At 40.0% G+C, this 15268-nt stretch overlaps 1 protein-coding gene across 2 annotated transcripts in view; it reads right to left on the minus strand.

Moving 5' to 3' along the window:
- Positions 1-15268, minus strand: part of Itfg1 (integrin alpha FG-GAP repeat containing 1) — a 164019-nt gene that overhangs the window by 115594 nt on the left and 33157 nt on the right. For both annotated transcript variants that reach the window (XM_055621223.1, XM_055621224.1), the window contains exon 6: positions 4132-4226. In XM_055621223.1, the coding sequence (XP_055477198.1) occupies positions 4132-4226 (95 nt within the window). The remainder of the gene's footprint in view (positions 1-4131; positions 4227-15268) is intronic.

Genomic DNA, 15268 nt, shown 5'->3' on the forward strand with positions numbered 1-15268 from the left:
AAAATACCCTACAGGCTTGCCAATAGCCCTCATTTTATGGAAGTATTTTCTTAATTGAGGTCCCCGTCTTTCAGATGACTCTAGCTTATTTTAATCTGACATAAAAACTACCCAGCATCTGGGTACCTCACTCAGGATGATCCATTTGCTGCAAATTTCATGATTTCTTTGTTTTTAATAGCTGGGTAATATTCCATGGTATAAATGTACCACAATTCTGTATCCATTCCTCCACTGAGGAATATCTACGTTGTTTCCAGATTCTGGCTATTATGAATAAAGCTACTACAAACATGGTTGAGCAAACATCCTTGTATGTTTGGGCATCTTTCAGATATATGCCCAGGAGTGGTATAGCTGGATCTTGAGGTAGCTCTATTCCTGATTTTCTGAGAAAGTGCCAGATTGATTTCCAAAGTGGTTGTACAAGGTTACATTCCTACCAGCATTGGAGGAGGGTTCCCCTTTCTCCACATCCTCTCCAGCATGTGTTGCCACTTGAGTTTTTTATTTTAGCCGTTCTGATAGGAGTGAAGTGAAATCTCATGGTCGTTTTAATTTGCATTTTTCTAGATGACTGTATACTCACTTATAAGTGGTTATTAGCCATATAACATAGGATAAATATACTAAAATCTATAGTCCTAAAGAAGTTAAACAACAAGGAGGACCCTAGGGAAGATGCTTAATCCTCTTTCAGAAGGGCAAACAAGATAGTCATTGGAAGTTGGAGAAGACAGAAAACAGAACAGAAGTCTACCACAGAGGGCCTCTGAAAAGACTCTACCTAGCAGGGTATCAAAGTACATGCTCAGACTAATAGCCAAACTTTGGGTAGAGTCCAGGGAATATTATAAAAGAAGGGGGGATAGAAAGACCAGGAGGGGACTGGAGCTCCACAAGGAGACCAACAGAGCCAAAAAACCTGGGCTCAGGGGCCCATGCAGAGACTGATGAATCAACCAAGGACTATATATAAAGGGGACCTAGAACCCCTGCTCAGATATAGCCCATAGGCAGCTCAGTCTCCATGTTGGTTCCCTAATAAGGGGAGCAGGGGCAGTCTCTGGTATGAGCTTGGTTGCCTGCTCTTTGATCATCTTCCCTGGCAAGGTAGTCTTACTAGACCACAAAGAGGATCCAGACAGTCCTGATGAGACCTGATAGGCTAGGGTCAGATAGTAGGGATGAAGGACCTCCCCTATCAGTGGAGTAAGGAAGGGACATAGAGGGTGAAGTGGAAGGGAGGGTGGGACTGGGAGGAGAAGAGGGAGAGAGCTACAGCTGGGATACAAAGTGAATAAATTGTAATTAATAATAATAATAATAATAATAATAATAATAATAATAATAATAATAATAATAATAATAAATTAAAAAGAAAGGACATGATCTTAAAATATCACAGATACACTGCTTGCAGCCTCTCCTGTACCTGTGACTAGAAGAAAACAGCAGGAACTTGACCTTGAATATGAATAACTCCTGTTTTTCTTTACCCTTAAAAAAAAAAAAAAAAGAGAACTACCTAGCACAAAGAGTTTTTAAATTTCACACAAAATATTTCTAACCCCTCCCAATGCCAAGGCTTGAGCCCAGTGGGCTATCAAATTTGGAAAGCCATGTGCCCCTGAACCACAACCTAGCTTACCAACAAATTATTTAATTCAAAATGATAATTCCTATGAATTGTTTTATCATGGAATTTTCATGGCATAGTTTGCTGCTTGTTTAAAAATACACAACAACTTCCAAGAACTCATTTTAATCCAAAAATCAATATTATACTCTTTGTAAGATAAGCCTTTCCTAAGAAAGGAATTGTGAGAAAGGAGAGAGGCTGCCAGAAAAGTAACAGAGAGCCTGTCTCAAAAGTATTTCCATTTTGGAAAAACAAACAAATACGCAAATAAACAAACAAAGAAAAAGTGTTTAAGATTGACCTCAGAACCTTTCCTGGAGGTTCTGTATGACTTAGCAAACTGGACAAACTACACTAGAAAATCTGCTGTTTCTTCAATGTCCTGTTTTTGGTCCATAATGCACACTCAAGAACCCAGCAAGTTAGAACCACAAAAAACTTAACAGATCAGGAATCTTTTGTTCATAATTTTAAGTCAATAAGATGCAGAGTGGGTGCTTAATTGTCAACATTGCAAATTGTATGTTAACAATGAAAATGTACTAGAAAAATTCACAATTAACAAACAACTAAGATAAATTTTAAGTTATAAAATCTTATTTGCTTCTTGTCTCAAATAAATTTAAGTGTTTCATTATAGAATAATTTTTTTTGTAAACATTATTATTTCTGTTTTGTGTTTGTGTTCCATGGGGAAGTCAGAGGGGAATTTGCAGGAGTTGGCTCTCTTCCCCTCCCATGTGGGTCCCAGGGATTGAACTCAGGTCATCAGGCTTGGCTGCAGGTGCCTTTAATTGCTGTGCTTTCTTGCCAGCCATGAGATATGCTTTTTGGTTTTTGAGACACTGTATATAGCTGGGCCAGCCAGGAACTTGTTTGCCTTGGCTTAAGTGCTAGGGTTATAAGCAAACATTAGCACACATGGCTACACAATACTTTTAAAAGAAGACATTTACTGTTAGCAGCATTAGGCCTGGCGTAATCACTACCAGTTAGTTTCCTGAATTACAATGTTTTAGCATACTTGGATTATGAATCTCATCCCAAAATCAATGGGATGAGAGAACAAACACCTTTAATCATTTATTGCCTGCCTCAACTGTACATTAGGCGACTAAAGAGATGATGGCAGCAGTTCTTTTTATTAACAGACAACTCCAACTGATAACTATGTAGAGGGTTGAAAGACACAGTGCCATGTTTACTGACAAAAAAGCTTTGACAGTGACCATCATACTTCCTACAACCATGACAGGGGATTATAATGATCTGTGCTCAGCAGAGTTGCAAAGACTGTTTAATTTTAACATCTTAACACAGAAAATCTTGTGTGCCTTCTTAATGAGCTAAAACACAGACTATGGTCAAGACTCTAAATCTAAGAGTAACACACCAAGGAGATAGACTCAGAACACGAGATATTTCTGCAAACTGAAACCATTTCTTCTTTGTGGGATTCTGTTCAGCTCCTGATTTGATAAAAAACACTTAGCAGTATACAGGGTATTCTGAATAATGACTACATACTTGCTATTAAATTATTATTATTATGAGACATTTTGGTTTCAGAATAATGTATTGATGGAAACATAGAAAAACTACTTTTGGCACTGGAGAGATGACTCGGTTGGTCAAGAGAAGTTTATGCTCTTTCAGAGGACCAGGGTTCAGTTCCCGGATGCACACAGTAGCTTTATAACCATCTGAGCCCCAGGATCCAGCGTTCTCCTCTAGCCTCAGAGGGCACTAGCATGCATGTGGTGCAAAACATGCATGCAGGCAAAATGTGTACAGACAAAAAATGAAAATAAATAAACCTTTAAAAACCTATATTATTATCATTTAGAAGTACACATTGAAGTATTCATATATGAGGTGAAAAGTTGGTGATTTTCATTAATGTTTTCTTGGGTGAAGAAATATGGGTGATACACAGATCAAAAAATTATCCATACATATGTACCATTTATAGTTTTTAAAGCGAGGTGATGGTTAAATGTGTACAAATTCCAGTATTGTATGTTTTAAAATTTCCACAGTAAGAAGTTTTCAGGCCTGAAGAAGTAGCTCAGTGGTACAGTACTGACCATGTGTGCACTGCATACAACAAGAGTTTTACTTGCCCTCCTCAGAATACAAGCGCAATGTTTTTTCAACCATTAATTTTATTAGTAAAAATATTTAAATGTAAAGGGAAAGAAATATTGAGCAACATACAAATTATCTATCAAAAATTCCTAAATAGTGGAGGATTCAAATTGCGAGGTAGTCAACATGCCAAAAATGCTCTAAGAACTAAGGTCTTTTTTTTTTTTTAATCACACTAAATACTTCCTCTTATTCCAGTATATTAACCTTTTGCTACTTATTTTATAACTTTAAAGGTTTGCTCATAGCATACAAAGATTAAGGAATGATTCTTAAAGGGATATAAAATCCCATACATTTTAGGCAGATCAAAGCAAGTATTTCATTTCTGTGCAACTCACCTGCAGTAAAATCTTCAGTCAGGTCAATAAATGCATGAGAATGTGGATTGCGCATTTTACTTGGAATGGTCAAAGCAGGATGCCATGACAAATTTCTGAAATATAAAAAAGAATAATTTTCTTAGGGTGAATATCAAATAAATCTTGTTTTAAAGAATAAAATATTAGCATATGATAATTTTATAATATTTTATTAAGATATATTTCACATACTATAAAATCCGTATTTTTAGTGTTAATAGATTTTAGTGTGTTAACAGTGTAAAATCATTTCTTCTCTCAAAGTCAAATACATTTTCATTTGAAAAAGAAATTTCCAAATGTACTAGTCACTCCTCATTAACTTCCTTTGGTAACCACCTATTTGGGATCTTAATATTTTCCAACTCAGGACACTTTATGCAAATATACATACAGCATGCAGCACTTTCTATGCAGCCTCTCTCTTTACATTTTCAAGTTCATTCACCATGAAACATGCATGCATTGGAAATGCACTCTTACTCTGGGCATGGTGGCATTTGAGAGGTAGAGCCTGGCAGATCTCTATGAGTTCAAGGCCAGCCTGGTCTACATAGTGAGTATCAGGCCAGTCAGGACTACTCAGTTGGATCTTGTCTCAAAAAAACAAAATAGCAACAACAAACAAAACCTACAGTCTTTTTTTATTGCAGACCTTTTTTTATGTAAGGCTAAACATTCTGTTTATTCAGTCATCTGCTGATGGACGTTGGGTTGTTTCTACTGTTGCTATGAGTATAAGGTTTTGGTGTGTGGGGATGCTAATGTTTTGAAATGAAGTTGATTTTCTGGGTTATGTTTACTTTTGGGGAACCATAAAAACTCTTTTCCAAGATGGCTTTACCATCTTGTATTCCCCCCAGCAGGGAAGGAGTATTTCAATACTGCCATATTTTTGAAAATTTGCCCACCTCCCAGAAGGTTTGCTTTCTGTTTTACTCATGGCTAACAATTTCAAGCATTTCTTGACCATTTGTAGTTCTTCATTGGGGAGATAACTTTTCACATCATCTGCGATATTTAAATTGTATTTTAGTGCTTTATTATTGATTCATACAAATTCTTTGGCTATTAGACGTTAGACATCGCTGTTACCCAGTCTCAGGACTGTCTTTCACTTTCCTGATGTTGATCTCAGAAAACCTGTTTTTAGTTTTGATGATGCCCACTCTATCTATTTTTCTTTTTAGTACTTATTCTTTTGGTACAATGTTGGGAAACCCTGCTGTTAAGGTCAAAGTCTGGTAATACTGGATAGCCTCTAAGCCTGATTAAAAAATGATGGACTCCCTTTGTCAGCAGGGCTCTGTCTTCTCTGCCTGATCTGGGGAGCCCAGATCTCCACATCCTCAACCCAAGGAATGTCAAGTAGTCCTTCGGGGGAAAAAAAAAAAAGGTTCAACTCCCTTTCTCCTGGAAGAACCTATTCAGCAGGTACCTGGACTTCCTGGAAATACTCTCTACCCTATGCTAATGAAATCTTAAATTTCAATCAATGCCCCTTTTCTATACCTCTAACTACTTCTGGAGACGTTGCCCCACCCCCAGCTGCCCACAGGATAACTGAGTACTCTTCCCCTTCTTACCTTAGGACTGTGCTGCTGCATATAAATGAAGTATCAATGGCACCCTTAGTCCCATCGAATCAAATACACTCACCCTCAAAACTCCTCCCACCACCGAAGGTTTACAAGTCTGGTTCACACAAAACAATGGGCCGTCACCGTCTATTTCTTTATTTATTCTGGGGAAGGAAGGGCTCCCCTCCTCCCTGAAGAATTCGCCTCTAGATGCCTGGGACTTGGCTGCCCAGGGTCACCACTGAAGAGGTGAGCCGCTGACCACCAATAAAGCAGCCCACCTGCATCCTCTGCCATTAGCATGACAGCTAAACTGAAGGACTGTAACACTGCAGCATCATCACTGGCTTTGGAACACAGAGTTTCCTGCCATCCGGTACCAGCAATATCATTAAAAGCTTCACACCCGGTGAGATTCGGAGCCTTGCAAATGGACTTTGCTCTTTGCCCTCTAGTTGTTTCTGAGGGAAGTGGAACTTTGAATAATGCTTCACCTTTCCTTCCAGAAGCAGACAGCACCTGAACCAACTTTTGAGGGGAACAAGTACTTCCAGCAGCAGCGGCGGAAATTCAGAACAACAGCATGATATAAGGTCATAAAGATTTACCTGTTTTCTTCCTAAAGTTATGGTTTTAGATCATATTGGCCTTTGGTTCTTTTGTAAAATAAAAAAAGCAAGCAACTTTTTTGCATAAAGGTGGCTTAAAGGATGATGATTATTTGGAGTATGAGAGAAAATGGATTTGAAACCTATTTCAAAACATATACATAATAGTAAGTAAAAATCTACCCAAAGCTAAAACTATAGTATTCCTAGAAGTAAATGCAAAGTAAATACTAATGTCTTTGGATATGGGAAGGATTTTTTTTTTTTCTTCCTGAGACAATCTATCCAAGGCTGACACAGGACTCACAGAGATATACCTGCCTCTGCCTCCCCAATACAGGAGGATTAACAATATGTGACACCATGCCCTTAGCAAGGAATTTATAAATCTTGTATTCCCCACCATCATCACATGGCAAAAGCAAACAAAGGGGGCTGCATAGATGACTCGGTAGTTAAGAACAGTTACTCTTACAGAGGACTGAGGTTTGATTCCCAGAACCCTCCTGGCAGTTTACAACCATCCCTCACTATAGGCGATTCAATACCATCTTCCTACCTCCTCAAACACTAGGCATGTACATGGTGTACTGACATACAATCAAATATGAAAATAAAATAAATCTTTTAAAAAGGAAGTAGATAAGCTGTACCATTACAGAAAAACTTTGTGCATCAAAGAAGGCGAAAGGCTACGAGCTGTCAAGTTTTTACATCAACTTGACACAGGCCAGAATTATATGAGAAGAAAAAAGTCATACTTGGAAATGCCCCATTGCACTGTCTAATTGATAATTGATGTGGAGGAGCCCAGTTCACTGGGGGGGGGGGCGCCCCTGTGCTGGTAGTCCTGGGTGCTACAATAAAGCAGGCTGAGTGAGCCACAAAGGATCAAGATAGCAAGCATGTTCCCTTCATGGCTTCTGCTTCAGTTCCTGCCTTGACTTTCCTGAATAATGGGTCACAAGCTATAAGATGAAATAAAACCATTTCTTTCCAAGTTACTTTTGGTCATGCTGTTTTATCACAGCAATAGAAAAGTAACTAATACAGGAGATTATTCCTAGGAGTGGGGTATTGCTATGACAAACCCCACTATATTTTGGGGATGATTATAGGAGGACATGCAAACCCTGAGCCAGAAAAACCACTGAGTGTTTAGGGCTTAATGAGCTAAATGTGGGAACATGGATATAATGCTGAGACAAGCACAGATGGTGGGAGCCTATCCTGTAAAGTTTCAGGGGAAAGTTTCAGTCTTTCCAAGACTATCGGGATGGTTCATTCGATACTTTGAATTTGAATTAAGAACCACTAAAGTAAAACCTTTGCTTTTCTGGGATAATTGATACTTCTCAGTTGGGGCTGAAGAATCAGCTTTGACTAAGAAGATACCAGCATCACTGAGATAAAATCTTCTGGGAGATATCTCCTCAGGGTTAGCACAAAGAAGCAATGATCCAGAAGGGGCCAAGACCACAACTTGTGCAGGCAGTTAGTTCTGGTAACGTGTAACAGTTTACCAGGTGGCACTGGCTTTGAAGGCATGAAGGGATCAAACAGAGCAGAAGAGGCTTGTATTGTGAGAGTTTAGGTGAGGTCATTGGTGAAGATACAGCCTTTGATGATGTAGAAGCCCCAGAACTGAAGGGGTTGTGGGGAGTTGAGGACCACATGGTAAAGTTAGAGTCCCAGAAGAGAGCTGTTGGTGAAAGTGCATCCCAGCTACATTGAAGACCTCAGCATTTTGGCAATGCTAATACCATAGCACAACTGCCAAGAATCACAGCAGTAGTGGAGTGCAGCTAGCCTGAACCTTTGACATGAGCTATGGGTTGTGCAGCAAGGCTTTTGTTTTGGAGCCTAGAAGACTGTAAGTCTCAGAAGTTTGACACTGAGCTTTAATTGTTCTATAAACTTTGATTTGAACATAACTGTGCTTGGTTCTCCAATCTTTGAGTAAAATACTATTTAACTTAGTTTTGATCTTAAAGGAACACACATAGACTTAGGAATTTTCAAGAAACTTTGAATGTTTTAAAGAGACTGAACTTTTAAAGTACTTGAATTTTTAAAGACTGGTAGTTTGGAAGTTATTTTTTTTTCTTCATAATTGACTTTTTTTTTCTTATTAGTTACATTTTGTTAACTTTGTATCCCAGCTGTATCCCGCTCCCTCATTTCCTCCCAATCCCACCCTCTCTCCCTCATCTCCTTCCTGCCCCTTTCCAAGTCCACTGATAGGGGAGGACCTCCTCCCCTTTCATCTGACCCTGTTTTATCAGGTATCTTCAGGACTGGCTGCAAAGTCCTCCTCTGTGGCCTAACAGGACTGCTCCTCCCTTGGGGGGGGGGGTGGTCAAAGAGCTAGCCATTGAGTGGAAGTTTTATTTTTGTGTTTTATATTGTAATGTTACTATTAATATGAGATCTTGGGGATAGGCAATAAAGGAAAGGTTGACTAGTGATGTGTTTGTATATCAAGTTGACAAGGAGTCAATTTGTGCTGGCTGGTGCTTATATCAACCTGACACATGCTATTGAACATGCATGCATGTGTGAGTGTATATGGAAGTTGTCTTTTATAACTTTCACCTTATTTATTGAAGCAGAGTCTGTAATGGAAGTTGCGGTTTCTTTAAAAAACTCAGGTATGTAAACCTGTTTTTGTTTTAATCCCAACTGTTTTAATCTAGGGGGTTTGTTTGTCCTTTAGTTTGTTCACAGCTGATAAATTACCTCATGTATGTCTTTGCCAGCTGGAGTTAGTCGAATTCTAAGGACTCTGAGGGGTATAAACATGAGAAACCAGAAGGGGAATGCACGGTGCTTGGAGGAAATGCTGCTTTCTGCATTTGCTGATCAGATGGTTAGCTGGATACCCTGAAGACTGAGATTGGTACTACCCTACCCAACCAGAAGAAGTAAAAAGGTCTACATCCTCCCATTTCCCTTCTAACCTTTTTTCTCTCTTATCTAGGGTTGGGGGATTAGAAGGGAGTAATAGGCTTTAAGGAGCCCTCAAATAAAGTAAAGTTTAAAAAACTAGAGTCTAAAAGGGTCTACAGATGAACCCAGAACTAACTGGTCTAGTCTGGCTAGCCAGGAAATTCTGTCTCTATCTCCCACTTGCTGGGATTATAGGAGGTCACTGTGCCCACATGGCTTTTGTGTGACATCTAGGGATCTACTGTTCTCAGGCTCAGATGGAATATGCTTTACCTAGCAAACTATCTACCTAACCCACAATCTAAAGTGGGCAAAGGACTAAAATTTTTCCAAAAACATTTAACTGCTAGTATGGTGATGAATGCCTGTAATGTGAGTACTCATACTCAGGAGACTAAGGCAGAAGGGTGATGAACTTGAGGGCAGCCTATGTAACATTATGAGCTCCTGACTAGCCTAGGTAAGCTGAGACTCTTTCTCAAAATCTCAAACTAAACTGCTATACCCTCTCCAGTGTCGTCAGTGTAGCATATCAGTAGATTGTGCTACTAGATGGGAGATACATTATCTTCGGAAATATGCTCCCTGGAGGTCCCTAGCAAGAACCTTAACATGGCCATCTAAGCCAAAAAGACGTATTCTGAAAGTCCCACGCTTACTCAGTTGCAAGACTGGATTGATGAGCTTTTTTGCTGTTTCTCTATGATTCTTGGAACAGTACAATTAACTATAAAAGGAAACATTTCTAATAGAGTACTAAAAGCTTTAGCAAATAAGAGTAGAAGGAAAATAAAATTTTAGGAGAGGTAATAAATCAGATTCAGCATCAGGAATTGCTTGTGGAAAAACCAAACATTGTAGGTAGTAAAGGGACAAGAGGTTTAGGGCTTTCTAAAGAAAATGTTTAATCAGGATCTGTTAGGATAAATGTTCTGGATATTCCCACTGCAGTAAAACTACTACAAAACCATTACCAAACACAGGTGTTTATGATGAGGCAGAAAGAAGATAGGCAAACATAGGAGGTAGAGAGTTTTATATTACACTATGAGTTTTACGGACAGGCTAGCTCAAGCATCTTATCTCTAAGTTAAGATTGTAAATCCTTAGCATGACAAACAGGAGGAATTTCCCTGAGTGCTTAACTCTAGGGAAATCTTTGGCCGACTTGGTTAGGAGGGCAGTGACAGCCCCTGGCCTTCCACTCACTAATTAGTAGCAGTAAACTGTGTAAACACCACTAGTTTAAGGTTTTGTATTTGCTTTCATTAAAAGCTTTTAGACCAAGACTTTTTTTGTAGACACTGCTTCTACCAGGTTATTCTTTCAGTTAAAATGTAAACTTTGTATTGTTGGTAAAAAGTCTGAATGCTCTGGGAAGTATGTCAACTTCAAGATGCTTCCTTATGTAATCACTATATAAGTGTTGGCTTGACTTCAGTAAATCGCAGTAGATCCAAACCAACACTACCTGGTGTGGTCTCTGTCATTTTGCCTACTTGTGTCTAACCTGATATCCGAATCCCTGTTCTCCCTCGGGTGAGGGACTCCCGGCTGGGTTGGCCCGCAGCACTAAACAAAAACAAAAACAGCCCCACAAAACCCCAAAACAACAACAAAAACAAAATAACAACTACAAAACAGAAAGCAAGCCCAGGAGCTGGAGATATGGTTTAATGGGTAAGAGAGTACACTGTTCCTGCAGAGGGTCCTAGATCAGTTCCTAGCACCCACACCAGGCAACTTGCAACTGCTAGCAAGTCCAGCTCCAAGAAATCCTATGACTTTTGCCTCTGTGAATACTGGATATTATAACACACACACAAATATAATTTAAGGTAATAAAACAATATATTTTAAAATAACAAAGCAATGGTGGCCTGGCAAGGCTGCATCATCAGGAGCAAGTGATCAAAGAGCAGACAACTGAGTTCTTGATAGAGGCAGCTCCTGCTCCCCTCACTCAGAGATCCACATGGAGACTGAGCTGCCAATCAGCCACATCTGAGCAGGGGGTCTAGTCCTCTCTGTGCATGGTCCTCCTTTGGTGCATCAGTCTCTTCAGGATCCCTGCACGATCTTTTAGCTTTGTTGGTCTCCTTGTGGGGCCCCTGCCACCTCCATGTCCCTCTATTCCCACCCTTTTCTTCCTCCATAAGACTCCCTGCCAAATACTGGCTGTGAGAATCAGTATCTGCTTCGATCCCCTGCTGGGTGAATCATTTCAGAGGATCGTTTAGTGTAGGCTCCCATCCAGTTTCCTGTCTTCCACCACTTCTGGTGTCTATCCTGTTTGCTATTCTGATTGAGATTTAAGCATCCTCCCTAGGGTCTTCCTTAGTGTTTAGTTTCTTTAGGTCTGTAGATGGCTAGCCTATATTATATGGCTAATATCCGCTAATAAGTGAGTATATACCATGTCTGTTTTTCTGTTTCAGTGGAGTAGGGGAAGGGGATGGGGGGGACGAGGGAGGGTGCGACTTGGGGGAGTTGACAGAAGGGGTTTTAACAGAGATATATAATGAATAAATTGTGAAGAAAAAATTTAAAATAAAAAACAATAATAAAAAAGAAAAGTTAAAAATAAAGAAGAAAAGAAAACCAAGGGCTGGAGAGATGGTTCACAGGTTAAGGGCACTGGCTGTTCTTCTAAAGGTCCTAGTTTCAATTTCCAGCAACCACATGGTGGCTCATAACCATCTATAATGAGATCAGGTGCCTTCTTCTGGCATTCAGCTGTACATGCAGGCAGAAGACTGTACACATAATAAATAAATCAATCTTTGTCTGTGGGGGTGGGTGTGATATCTATGCTCCTGTTTTTATCCTAAATGTTAGGTCCCTTCTTTCCCTCTAACTGAGTTATCATTCTTTTGTTTATAAAAGTTAGTTTTGATGAAATACATATCCATACTGCTAAAATTTAAAAGGGAATAAGCAAAGTATGGAACATTTAAATGAATAATCACTGAACAGGATAAATATCAGTAGAAATGAGCATTAACCTTTCTATCTCCAGTTCTGTCACAAACTTTACTTCTTTTATTTTCCTCTTTTATTCACTTTGTATCCCAGCTGTAGCCCCCTCACTCATCCCCTCCCAATCCTGCCCTCCCTTCTTCTCCTCCCATGCCCCTTTCCCAGTCCCTGATAGGGTAGGTCCTCCTGCCCTTTCAGTCTGACCCTAGCCTATCAGGTCTCATTAGGACTGGCTGCATTGTCTTCCTCTGTGGCTTGGCAAGACTGCTCTCCCCGCCTCCCCCGGCCCCGGCCTCAGGAGGAGGTGATCAAAGAGCCAGCCACTGAGTTCATGTCAGAGACAGCCTCTGTTTCCCTTACCAGGGAGCACATTTGGAGATTGAGCTGCTATGGGCTACATCTGTGCAGGGCTAGGTTATCTCCAATGAATGGTCCTTGGTTGAAGTATCAGTCTCAGAAAAGTTAGTTCCCTGGGCCCAGATATTTTAGGTTCTGTTGCTCTCCTTGTAGGGCTCCAAACCCTTCCAGGTCTTTCTAGCTCCCCCTTCTTTCATAAGATTCCCTGGACTCTGCCCAAAGTTTGGCTATAAGTCTCAGCATCTGCTTCAATAACTTGATGAGTAGTTTTTCAGAGGCCCTCTGTGGTAGGCTCCTGTCTTGTTCCATGTTTTTACCCTCTTCCGATGTCTATCCCATTTGCCTTTCTGAATGAGGACTGAGCATCTTACCCAGGGTCCAGAGCTAAACAGAGAATTCTCAACAAAAGGATATTGAATGTCAGAGAAACACTTAAAAAAAATGATCAATATCCTTACTCATCAGGGAAATGCAAATCAAAACAACCCTGAGATTTCACCTTACACCCATCAGAATGGCTAAGATAAAAGACTCAAGTGACCACACACACTGGAGAGGATGTGGAGAAATAGAAACCCTCCTCCATTGTTGGTGGGAATATAAAGTTATACAATCACTTTGGAAATCAATCTCGATTTTTCTCAGACAATTAGGAATAGTTCTACCTCAAGATCCAGCTATACCACTCCTAGGCATATATCCAAAAGATGCTCACGTATACAACAAGGACATTTGCTCTACCATGTTCTTAGCAGCTTTATTCGTAGTAGCCAGAATCTGGCAACAACCCAGATGTTCCTCAATTGAATGAATATAGAAATTGTGGTACATTTACACAATGGGATACTAACTCATCAATTAAAAACAAGGAAATCATGAAATTTTCAGGCAACTGGTAGGAACTAGAAAAGATCATCCTGTATGAAGTATTCCAGAAACAGAAAGACACACATGGTATATACTGATTTATAAATGGATATTAGGCATACAATATAGGATAATCATACTAAAATGTAAAGAAGCTAAAGCACCTAAAGAAGCTAAGTAGGACACAAATAAATCTGAAAAAGAAAGAAGACGCAGTAAGCCAAGGGGAGCAAGCCAGTAAGCAACATTTCTCTGCTTCAGTTCCTACCTTCAGGTTCTTGCTGGAGGTCCTGCCTTACTTTCCCTTAGTGATGAACTATAAGATGAAATTAACCCTTTTTCTCCAGGTTGTTTGGTCTTGATCTTTATCATAGCAACAGAAAGCAAACTAGAACACCAGTTGTTATATCCAGTCTTGGTTGTCACCTTGACTGAATCAGTTCACTTTCTCCTTTGCAGTCAGTCTAGGATCCCAAGTCAAGGAATTTTGTCATCCACAGTTTGGGTGGGTCATCCCACCTCAATTAGCCTAATCCAAATTGCCGCCCCCCCACCCACAGGCTGGCACAGTGGCTTAGCTACACAAGAGAAAGCCTTACAGGTGTGCCTTCAGGTGACTGTAGGTCCTGATAAACTGACAATATTAACCATCATAGTAGCCTCACTGAGGCCAAATTTATACACTCACTATTTTCTGTACATATACCTTGTAGTGACCACTTTTATGTTAACTTGACACAAGCTAGAGTCATCTGAGAGGAGGGAGTCTCAGTTGAGAAAATGCCTCCATAAAATCAGGCTGTAGGCCAGCCTGTATGGCATTTTTTAAATTAGTGATTAATGAAGGAGGGCCTAAGCCATTGTGGGTGGGGTCTGGGCAGGTAGTCCAGGGTCCTACAAGAAAGCAGGCTGAGCAAGACAGTAAGCAGCACTCCCTCCACGGTTTCTCCATCAACTGCTGTCTCCAGGTTCCTGCTGTTTGATTTCTTGTCCTGACTTCCATCAATGATGGACTATGACCTGGAAATGTAAGCTAAATAAACCCTTTCTCCCCAGGGGAAAAAATGCAACAACAAGGAAAACAAAACAGACAAACAAACAAACAACAAACAAAAAAATCCACTGGCCACTCCAAACAATAAAGGCACACAACATCATTACATAGGAAAATGCAAATTAGAGCCACTGTGAGAAATCACGTTACCATCACCAGAATGGTGACTGTATGCTGCTTTGGGTATTAGGGAAGCTTCTCTTTAAAATGGGTAGCAGTGAGTGAATATAGAGACTTCCTCAAGGTGGTGAAGATAATGCTGTGCACACAAGACTGCCAACAGCCAGTCAGAGATGGGGAGGGGCTCTTGGGGCCCAACACCTCCCTGCCGATGGGATTCTGCCAGAGAGAATTACTGTCTTCATATCTGTATCAACTGCGGAGAGCAACTGGCACCAAGATTCCATTTGTGGCAGATTTTGATATTTTTGGAAAGCAAAAGGATAGAACACAGTTCTTAGAAAGTTGAATGTGGAAAGAGAGTATTTTTCAAGTGAAAGAAATTCTCTTCCCAAAGTAAGAAATAGCAGCATCTTACTTTCTTTCTTTTAACTCAAACACTTTTTTTGACTTACATTTAAAAAAAAAATATATATATATATATATATAACATATATATTTGTTTATTACACTTTATTCACTTTGTATCCCTGCGGTAGCCCTGTCCCTTGTCTCCTCCCAGTGCCACACACCCTCCCTCTTTTTCCCCTATGCCCTTTCCC

Source organism: Psammomys obesus, unplaced genomic scaffold, assembly GCF_907164565.1.
Source record: "Psammomys obesus unplaced genomic scaffold, mPsaObe1.curated_primary_1811, whole genome shotgun sequence".
Taxonomy (NCBI): Eukaryota; Metazoa; Chordata; class Mammalia; order Rodentia; family Muridae; genus Psammomys; species Psammomys obesus.